Source organism: Rhea pennata, chromosome 3, assembly GCF_028389875.1.
Source record: "Rhea pennata isolate bPtePen1 chromosome 3, bPtePen1.pri, whole genome shotgun sequence".
NCBI classification, from domain to species: domain Eukaryota; kingdom Metazoa; phylum Chordata; class Aves; order Rheiformes; family Rheidae; genus Rhea; species Rhea pennata.
In genome coordinates, this window is record NC_084665.1 from 65,052,655 (window position 1) to 65,063,344 (window position 10,690).

Genomic DNA, 10,690 nt, shown 5'->3' on the forward strand with positions numbered 1-10,690 from the left:
GGGATCGCTGTCCCCTGCGACACTTCAGGGGCACCGGCCGAGCCTGGGCGAGCACGGGGCGCCCAGCGCCCAGCCCGCGCCCCGCTGCGCGCCCCGCGCAGGGCGGGCGGCAGCCGGCACCGCCGGCGGGGCAGCGCGGCCGTGTGCGGGCGGCTGTGCCGGGAGCCGCACTGTCGGGTACCGCTGCTCCTCTGACAACCCTCCTCTTCTCTTCTTCCTCTTCTTCTTTCTTCCTCTACTTCTTCTTCTTCTTCTTCTTTTCTTCTTCTTCTTCTTCTTCTTCTCTCTCTCTCCCCTCTCCAGCAAAGTTGCCCCCCCCCAGAAGGCAAAGGAAAGCAGGCCCGGGAAGGCTCAGCGCCCCAGGCGCCGTGAGAGCCCGGCAATCGCTCCGGGGCAGTGCCGCCCTTTCCGTCGCGGCTTCGCGAGAGAGTTCGCCTCTGGCGAGCCGTCCTGAGCCCGCTGTTCAACTCTCTTTTCCCAGTTGTTTCCTTTGTCGCGTTATTTTCCAAATCTTTCCTTTGCCTCTCTAAGCAGAGACCAGCCCCAGTTGCGGTCCCGCCGCCCCGTCCCGGAGCGGGGGATGCTGCGGTCGGGGGCAAACGGGACGCCCTCTCCAACCAGCCGCAGAGCGCTGGGGAGCAGCGACATCGCCGGGCCGGGGGGGGGGGGAGGGGGCGAGTAGAAATGGAGCCGTCACATCGCTCCTGGTGGCGGCCCGACCTTTCCTTCTCGTCCCACATCACAGGCCAGGTCCGCCCCCGCGGTGAACCCCAGGCCCGGGGCCGCAGGGCAGCGCGGCCGGACGGCAACGGCGCCTGTTGCTCCCCCGACGGCACCTTCTCACCTTCCGCCTAAGCCCGCTTCGGCCAGGGCCGGGCGTGGGATCCTCCAAAGCCCCTCTGCCCCCCGGCCCAGCCCCTGCGCGCCCCCCTCCCCCCTGCGGCCCAGGGCGGCCCGAGGGGGCGCACCGCCCACCGCTGGCCGGCAGCTTCGGGCCCCGCCGGCCGGGACAAGGGGCCTCCCGTCCGCCCTCGCAACGGGGAAGCAACCTTTCCCCCGGGTTTCTAAGCCCGGGGGCGGGGGGTGCATTTCTCCTCCGCGGCTTTTCCTCCTCCACTCCGGCAGCACCGTCGCGCTTTCTCCCCGAAATGCTGGCAAGCCGGGTGATGAACGGCCGATTTATTAGTCGGTAATAAGCTGTGAAGTGGTTGCGCCGATGCACTTCGACGGCCCGACTCTCGCGGTTTTAAATTTGGTGGCGGCACTTGGCCGCTTGCTGCAGTCCGGTGCAAACGTCCCCGGGAGGCTAAGGCGAGGGAAGCGGCGGCCCCCTCCCCCCCCCCCTCCCGAGCACCCCGGGAAGCAGCTCCGCCACATCAGACCCGGCGCAGGGAGAGGGGGCCGCCGCGGGCCGTCCGCGCCTCCCCCGCGGGGTGCGGAGCCGCAGCGGCGCCCGGCTCGGCGAGGGGAGCGGCGATGGGGTGGGGGGACGGGTCAGCCGTCGTGTCTGTCTGTATGTCCGGCAAACGCCTCCCTTGGAAGGGGAGAGAGCGGGATGGATTTACGGCTCTCGCGGCGGACGCGTGATAAGTTGGAGCCTCATTCAGTTATTTCTGTGAAACGCTCTTCTAAACGAGGGGTGATTCGCCATTCAAGTAACTTTTCCTTTTCCTTTTCCTTTTCCTTTCTTTTCTTTTCTTTTCTTTTCTTTTCTTTTCTTTTCTTTTCTTTTCTTTTCTTTTCTTTTCTTTTCTTTTCTTTTCTTTTCTTTTCTTTTCTTTTCTTTTCTTTTCTTTTCTTTTCTTTTCTTTTCTTTTCTTTTCTTTTCTTTTCTTTTCTTTTCTTTTCTTTCCTCCTCTCCTTCCCACCACGGGGTTTACTGACAGCGCTGAAAATGAGAAGGCTTTAATTTTCCTCAGCAGAGTAAGCACAGTCAGACTCAGCCGGGTGAAAGTGCCCTTCTTTTCCTCGGACCTTAGAGACGCTTTTTGGAGGAGCGCGATCACGCCAGGGAGGCTCCTCCCGGGCCCGGACCGCCCGGCTGTGAGTGGAAACGCCGGCTGCCGTCCCTGCCTGCAGCCAGGGAGAGCCCCGGCTGCAGCGGCCCGGCGTGGGGGCCGCCGGGTGCGCTCTGCCCGCTGGCCGCGGCGGGCTGGCCCGGGGCAGCTCCCGCCCCGTCGCGGCGGCTCCGCTGAGCGCATCCCGCGGCTGGCGACGCCCGAGCAAGTGCCGCTCTCCCGCCGTCGGGCGCGCACCCGGCTGCGCTGCAGCACCCTCTGCCCCGCGGCGCGGCCGAGCCCGGCCCTCCCGGCCCGGCCCCCGGTCACAGTCGCTCCGGGCAGCCCGCCAGCCCCGCCGCCCCCCGTGCGCCCCCGCCGCCCCCCGTCCCGCCGCCGCAGAGAGACGCTCCCGTCCAGGCGACGACAGGTTACTTACTGGCGCAAGCACCTCGGGCTCTCTCGCCACGCTGCCCCTCGGGGCTGGCTCCCCGTCCGCCTGCGTGTGTCCGGGCCTTGGAGGCAGCAGCTCTGTCCCCTCGGTGGTGGCTCCGGCCGCCGCCGAGCCCCCCGCCCGCCTGCCGCTCCTGCGCGGCGCTCGCCCCGCCGCCCCCCGCCGCAGCGGCCGGGCCCCGCTGCCCCTTTGATTTAAGGGGAGCCGCTCGCCCGAAGGGAGGCGCGTTTCCCAGCGCGCATCTTTCCGCGGAGGCTGCGCGCGGGCCGCCCTCGCCGCTCGTTACCGCTCCTTCAAACAAAGCGGCGAGCCAGGTACGAGCCAATTGCGAGGAGCCCGGCAAAGCCGGGGAGAGCCGGTGCCGCACAAGAAACCCTAGACGGGGGGGACGGGGGGAGGAGGAGGGAAACGAAAACAAAGCGGGGAGCAGCGCCTGGAGCCGGGCACGCTGCGGGGCCGGGGGGGGGGGGGGGGGGGGGCTGAACCTCCCCCGCGGGGGGGGGGGGGGGGGTGTCTTCCCCGGGTCGCTCCTGCCCGCGGCCGGGCTTTCCCCATCGGCCCCGCGCAGGCACACATCCCCCCCCGAAGCCTCCGGCCTCCCAACTGCAGACGGGATGCGGTTTTATATTGGAAATTAGGGGCCGGGGGAGGAGATGGCGTGCACACGGAGCGATGAGTGTGCGGTGTCAATCAGAGGGGTTTTGTGTCTCCTTGACTCCTGATGGTCCGTGGCTGAGGTGTCCCGGGTGGCACCACAATGAATATGAATAGGGGTCCTTGCTAAATGGGACAGTCAAAGCGCACCGCCCTGAATAATGGCACGTCATCCTAACTAGACCATTACACATAGGAGGGCTCCTTTTGTCTCTGCTCTCTGCTGCAGCTCTATAAAAGCCCCTCTTTTTCAGGCTGAGGTTAGTCCAAGCAAACACTAACTAGCCATCCTGTAAACACGCTGAATAACCAGGGGGAGAGAGAGGGAGAGACTGGAGAGCGAGGGGGCTGAGGGACTTGTTCTTCTTCCTCTAGCATTTTGAGTCTTTTCCTCACAGAGCTTGCCGTCTGTTTATTTATTTTTCATTTCATCTTCGTTGTTTTTTAAAGGAGACTTGTCTTGTTCTGCCACCTCCAGAGCAGGGAAGAGTTTCTTGCTCAGAAGCCCTAATACAATGAATTCTGACTCCAGCTCTGTCTCCAGCAGAGCCTCCTCGCCAGACATGGATGAGATGTACCTGAGAGACCACCACCACCATCACCACCATCACCACCACCAAGACAGCCGGCTCAACTCTGTCTCCTCCACCCAGAACGACCTGGTGCAGAAGATGTCCGGGGAAGGCCTCTCCAGGACCGGCTCCAAGACCGGAGGGGAAGGCAGCAAGTACAAAATCAAGAAGCAGCTCTCGGAGCAGGACCTGCAGCAGCTGCGGCTGAAGATCAACGGGCGGGAGCGTAAGAGGATGCACGACCTCAACCTCGCCATGGACGGGCTGCGGGAGGTGATGCCCTACGCCCACGGACCTTCAGTGCGGAAACTCTCCAAAATCGCGACCCTCCTGCTAGCCAGAAACTATATCCTGATGCTCACCAGCTCCCTGGAGGAGATGAAGCGACTGGTGGGGGAGATCTACGGCGGGCACCACTCCGCCTTCCACTGCAGTACGGTGGGACACTCTGCCGGGCACCCGCCGCACGCCGCCAGCGCCGTGCACCAGGTGCACCCCATCCTCGGCAGTGCCTTGTCCTCCGCCAGCACCCCCACGTCGCTGCCCGCCTCCCTGCCGGCCCTCGGCACCATCCGCCCCCCCCACTCCTTGCTCAAGACCCCCTCCACCCCGCCGGGCCTGCAGCTGGGCAGCGGCTTCCAGCACTGGGCGGGCTTGCCGTGCCCCTGCACCATCTGCCAGGTGCCCCCGCCGCCCCACCTCTCGGCCCTCAGCGCCTCCAGCATGGCCCGCATCGCGGGGGACACCAAGGACCTGCTCAAGTGACTCGACGCGGCCCCGGGGGGGCGGCGGCGGGCGGCCCCGGGGGGCTGCGGCCGGAGCCCCCGCGCACCCGGCCCGGCCGGGCCCGGCGCCCGCCCAGCCCTCGCCTCGCCTCGCCTCGCCTCACACGGGCTTAGTGTAGTAAGGACCTTGCAAAGGTAACGTCTTAGGCGGCTTCTGCGGCGGCGTTTTCTCATTACGCTAAAACGAAAGGGGAAAAAAACCCAACCCTGTTGTAAAAAGAATAATAATAATGCCGCTCGCGGTAATAAAATGTAAATATTTCCTTAAAATGGATGAAAAAAAAAGAAAAGAAAAAGAAAAGAAAAAGAAAAAAAAGAAAAAAGAAAAAAGAGACATGGTTGTCGTTGTAGTGTTCGCAGCTACTCAGAGACGATGAGATCGGTTTGGGGCTTCTTATTCTTTTCCGAGATTTTCCTTTTCTTTTCTTTTAAACGGCAACTTCTCAAAAATCTATTTTCTGCTCCAAACTAGGGTCTGGAAGCGTAGTGGAGTCCCGACGTAGCTCAAAAAGAGTGCATGCATGCTTCTAACTGAATCTTCTTAAACATGTTGTACAGGCAATTATGCAGTTTTCCTTGCAACAAGGACTTCATACTGAATTTACTAAAGTTTATTTCAGAGTTAGTTGCGATACGGTTTTGTTTGCGGTTCTTCTTCTTCTTCCCTCCGTGTCTGCTTAAAAAAAGAGAGAGGGAAATTGTGCAAAACTCAATACAACCGCCCTCCAGGTCTGTTTTGCCAAATCTTCGCCTCCTGCTCTCTGTGGAGTGTACTAGTTCAGCTGGCTGGGGTCCTCGTCACTTATTTCCCTTGTTGGCATTGGTTTTGTTTCGTTGGCTTTTTTTTTTTTTTTTTTTTTTTTTTTTTTTGCATGAGGGGTCGGCACTTGCCAGATCAGTGACTTGTATTACTAAATCGGAATCTCTGTTGCTGTTTATTTCCTTTTTGGTATGTTCGCCTGGGCATTTGCTTGAAAAAAAAGTTATTATTAATTTCGTTGGTTGTTTTTGGTTAGGGCCTGAAAGACAACACCGTGTCTTTATTTTTTATATATTCTTGATAACTATCGATATATTTATTATTGACCAGTGTTTCTGGATGAGATTTCCAAATAAAAAGAAAAATGAAATACAAGCTGCTGGTTTCGCCTTTGTCTGGGACTATAAGCTGAGAAAAGGATACATATTTGATCGCTTCGGGTTTGTCTGTGACTTTTCTAAGCCTGCTGGAGGAGGCTGGTAAATCTGCTTGTGTGGCTCGCGAGTCACACTGCCTTGGAAATAGCAATAAAAACGAAAGCAACTGTCCAAACGCCCCTGTGTGTGTGTAAGTGCGTTCTTTGCGTTACAGGGCTCTCTCTTTTTATGTAGTGGTGGAAGTATGTATGACTTTAGAAACTAATGGCCATCAAGCGATTGCCAGGCGGCGGGAAGGACGGGCCGCAGTCACACTTGGTGCGAAAGAGGGTAGACGCGTTTATAACCAAAAAGGGGCAATAACTTTTTCTGGACATCCAGCTGTGGGAAACGAAACCTGAAACATAAATGTAAAAGCCAACTGTTCCGCGACGGGACGTGGTAACTCCGGGAGCAAACCGGAGAGCAGGAGAGGATGCTCCCTGGGGAAGCGGTTCCCGCCGCCGGGTCCCGCGGTGGAAGCGGGATCCCCCGGGACGCGGCCGCTCTCGCTGCTCCCCCGCGGGCGGGCGCGGGCAGCGGGGCACCTCCCCGGCCCGGCGCCGGTCCCGGGGGCGGATGCCGAGCAGAGAGGCTCCTGCTCTCGAGCCAGGAGCAATTCCCTGTTTGACGGGGGAGAAGCCGTCCCCCGGAGCGGAGGCGCTGGGGACAGACTGGGGAGAAGCTGTGCTTCGGCAGGGCTTATTCTCACCCAGTTTAGGCAGGCAAATGGGGCGATAACGGAGGATTCCTGCTGCTGGGTGATGGAGCGACTGTCGAGCAGTGACTGCAAGGAGCATGGGGAACGCGACTTCCTTCCCCAGAAAACTCAGTGTTGACAGGTGAGGGTGGCATTTAAATCGAGATACGGGACAGCTTTTCGAAGGTAATCGCACTGACGAACGAGCTGTGCAATACCAACAATTAATTCGTTAAGGCATAAGAATGTACACACATTTTTTTAAAAAATAAAGAGGACAACTGTATTTGTCCCGAAAACGTAGTAAACTAACGAATCATGTTGTAAAGAAGATCACGCTGGATTAAGCAAACCCTTCCAGAACTTCAATAAGATGACCGAGAGCTGCTGCTCTTTCCTTTCCTTTCCTTTCCTTTCCTTTCCTTTCCTTTCCTTTCCTTTCCTTTCCTTTCCTTTCCTTTCCTTTCCTTTCCTTTCCTTTCCTTTCCTTTCCTTTCCTTTTTCCTTTTTCCTTTTTCCTTTTTCCTTTTTCCTTTTTCCTTTTTCCTTTTTCCTTTTTCCTTTTTCCTTTTTCCTTTTTCCTTTCCGCTGCGTAGCTCCGTCGGGGCGGCCCGGCCCGGGCTGCAGGCTCAGTGCAGGACACCGGACCCCATGCCCGGCCCACGACAGCCAGTGGCAGCCCCAGAAGCCCCCCAGCTCACACTCCCGAAAGCATCCCTGGGGATGCTGAGCCCTGGGACCAGAGGCGGCTCTGCCCAGCCGAAAGGAGGTTTGGTGGCACTTCATCCCTTCCAGCCAGCCGCGACATGCAGATCCACTCCCCCCCTGTCGCCGGCGCTGGTGGAAAGAAGCAAAACGAGGGCCGCTGCTGCAGCCGCAGAAGGCTCTGCCTTGTTTTCCCCGTTTCCCCTAACTTCAGAGCGCCCCCGAAGCCCCCCGGCTCTCTCAGAGCAAGGCTGGGGCACGGCGCACAAACCCGCTCTCCGCTTCTCCAGAGCAAACGCGGCCAAGCGGCTGCGCAGTGCAGAGCCGGGTTTCCCCGAGGAAGCAGCAATAAACGCGTGTCCCGGAGCCCGGGCAGCTCGGGGCGGGGGTGGCCGGGGCGCTCTGCCCCGGGGGAGCGCGGCGCTGCGCCCCTCCACGGCTCCTGCCCGCGGCTCCGGGGCACCCCGGGCTGCCTGCGCGGCACAGGGCTTCTTGCCTCCTTAGCTGGACTTCTCGGCCCTTTGCGGGTGGGAGGGACACGCCGTTTCCTTCTCTTTTCCGATGTGGGAAAATCCCAAGCCACGTGCGGATGCGACCCGGCGGAAGCGCCCTCGGGGAGGTTTCTTCGCCTGCTGCTCGCGGAGGAAACCTCGGCGAGTTCAGCAGAAACCCGAGCAGCTCCCGGCCCCGACCCTCGCCCCAGGCTCCCGCCCGGCGCCGGCGCTTTCCCCGGCCCTGCCGGCTCGGGCTGCTCCCCGCGGCCGGGCGCGGGCTCGCCCCGGGCTCTCAGGCTCGGGCTCCGGCCTCCTTGCGGAGGGACCGCAGCTTCGCGCTGCCGGGGCCGGCGTGACTTGCGCCGCACAGCCGAGTAAACTGTGTATACTTGCATATATCTACGTATGCAATATATATCTCTCTATATATCTACAAATGCAAATATATACATATATATATGTGTATATATATATACTAACACGTATGGTGTGTGTGGGTGTGTATCTCTCTCTGTATGTATATGTGTATGTGTGTATATATATATATATATATATATATATATATATGCATGTATATACACACACACATACACACATATACATATATTTTTGTTCTTTTTCAGCTGTGCATTCATTTACTTTCCACCCGGCTCCGGGTCGGAGTGGGGGATGGAGGCTGCTGGTCTCTTAGTCCCACTGGGAAGCAGGTTCCTCTCCCTTCCCAGTGCCTCCCAGTTCCCATGGTGGGGGGGGTATGTCACTACTTCCACCTCCACGGATTCATTACAAACTTGACACCAATCTCCCCCCCGCCCCGGCCCTAGGCGTTTGATTTAACTCCCTCAGTTGTTTGGTTTCTTTTCTTCCCCCCTTTCCCTTCCCACCAATTCCCTCATCCGAGAAGGCAGAGCCACGCTGTCCCCTTAAGGGGCGCGTTTTCCCCTGCTGCTAAACGGGGGCCCGTGGGGGAGGCCAGGAGGTCGGCCTGTGTTTTGATTAATATGGAAATAAAACGCAGAAATAGCAGCAGTACTTAGCTTCATTGCTTCAGTTTAGAGATTTATTGGCGAGAAGATAAACATTAGTCTGGAGGCTAGCTCAGTAATTCACAGTCTCCATCAGTTATTACCAAATGAGCAAATCGTTTTTCTTGAAATCGCCAGAAAAAAAAAAAAAAAAAAAAAAAAGACAAAAAAAAAAAAAAACATTTTTAATAGGCTGTCATCCACCCTCAGTCTAAACCAGCCACTGCTTTGGCATGAGGGCTGTGGCCCAGCTACTTTGGCCAGGCCCCCACTCTCTGATCCAAACTAATAAGGAGTTTATCACGGATCCCTGTTTCTTAAAATGCATACATCCTGTTCTGCCTTCGCTCCAACTTTTTTTTATATCTTCCAAGGAAAACTTGTTTATTCTTTGCAGCTCCACTTTCCCTGCTGCAGAAGCAGGTACACAGCGATTTGAGCTGGAAAGGATTGTCACAGGATAACATTGCACTGCTTCCAGGGAAAACAAACGGCAAGGCTGAGAGGGGCCTATAATCTTTTATTAGATGCAGTGATATACTTGGGGAAAATGGACCCTCTGGGGGCACCCAAGCCTGATCTCAGCTCTGAAATGGAAACAACAAGCTAAGTGCAAACTGAATGCTAAAATGTAAGTTGGCTTCTTTCACAGGACTTCTGTGCTACTGGAGATGCCCTAAGACACTTGAGATGTCCACACTGTTAGCAAAACTGATCCAGGACACTTATTTTCTTCTAGACCAGCAGCAGAGTCTGGGAGGGATATTGGAGGGCATCTCAGTGGTGATAAATACCTACATTTAGGCAGCTGATTTGAGCCTTAACTGATTATTGTTTTGTGTTCTTTGTTCTTTTAACTGATGAAGCTGGTTAGAACTGGGAAAGGCTTGAGGGTCACAGGAATAAAATTAGCAGGGGTTCCTAAACTTACACCATGCCAAGGGGATGATGCTGATGGTTTTTAACAGAGCAGTAGCTGTAGGTGTGCTCCCTCTGGCATGTCCAGCAATTATTGGGTAGAAAATACTGAACTGGGGACCCCAGAAGAGTGAAAGGAAGAGACTGCACTCCCGATGAGTCTTTGTTCTCTTCTCCTTCATTTCTCCCTCTGAGTGCTGAGATAAAATCATTTTGCTTAATATCGTATTAAAGTAAGCATTTAAGTGTGGCCATTGCAGCTGCAGGACAACAATGTCCAGCTGAAGGTGCAAAGCTTCTTAAAGGATGGTGTCATTACTTGAGACTGCATGACCAAAATCTGTGCCCAGTTCCCCAGTCTGCTAAACTTGTTATGAATCATCAGGATGTGGTTTGATACAGCATGGCAAAAAAACACAGAGTAGTATTTTTAATTCTATCTTATTTGTTTGTTTCGTTTTCCATGCAGCGTTGTTGATATTACATCTTGAAAGTTTACTGAAGTTTGGGACTTCTGTGAACTTTGACCCATGTGAATAATTTGAAAGTTATCTGGCAGAACAGCATCAGAACCTGCCAGATGAGGCACGGAAAAACAAAAACAAACAAACAAACAAACAAAAAACAAAACAAAACAACCCCCCCCCCACTGTTAGCAATGCAGTAATTTCAGTATTTGTGCTGAGGGTGATCTGTGGAGAACTGTAAATCAAAAAAAAAAAATAAAATAAAATAAAAAAATAAAAAAGAAGTCCTTCAAATACATGTAGAGGACTGACAACAAGAAAGATTTGTACAGGGCCTGTTTCTTATGCCATGTAACCTAGGCTAAGCAGCTAAGACCCAAATTTTAAGGTAGAGATAATGGGAGAGCAGCAGCGGACCACAAAAGCTCCTGCTTAGAACAGATAGGAACAGCAGCACCAATGGCAATGTTATATCCCCCCCGAGCTGTGATTGAGATCAGCTAGATGAAAGGGAACTTTATTATTGTTTAAATATTAGTGCATATGGCTTCATGACCATTGCACAGATATTGAATTATAATAAAGAACAGAGAGTTCCTCAAAAGGAGCTTCCTCTTATTTCTGAAATAAGTCTCATGCAATGTTTTCAAAGGCAGCTTTAAATACAGGCCAGTCAACCGCAGAATAGGGCAGGATGGGAACTGCTGTTTCTGAGTGCGTGTCCCATTTCCAGGGAGTCCTGT

The 10,690-nt window shown here is 55.6% G+C and overlaps 1 protein-coding gene across 1 annotated transcript; it reads left to right on the forward strand.

Moving 5' to 3' along the window:
- The first annotated feature begins 3,620 nt into the window (after positions 1-3,620).
- On the forward strand, positions 3,621-4,442 carry OLIG3 (oligodendrocyte transcription factor 3). Its single transcript, XM_062573756.1, has one exon. It carries the CDS (start codon positions 3,621-3,623, stop codon positions 4,440-4,442), a length of 822 nt encoding a protein of 273 aa, XP_062429740.1.
- The last annotated feature ends 6,248 nt before the right edge of the window (positions 4,443-10,690 follow it).

Excerpts from the sequence above, each read along its gene's own strand:
- OLIG3 (XM_062573756.1), top strand. The coding sequence starts at position 3,621 with ATGAATTCTGACTCCAGCTCTGTCTCCAGCAGAGCCTCCTCGCCAGAC.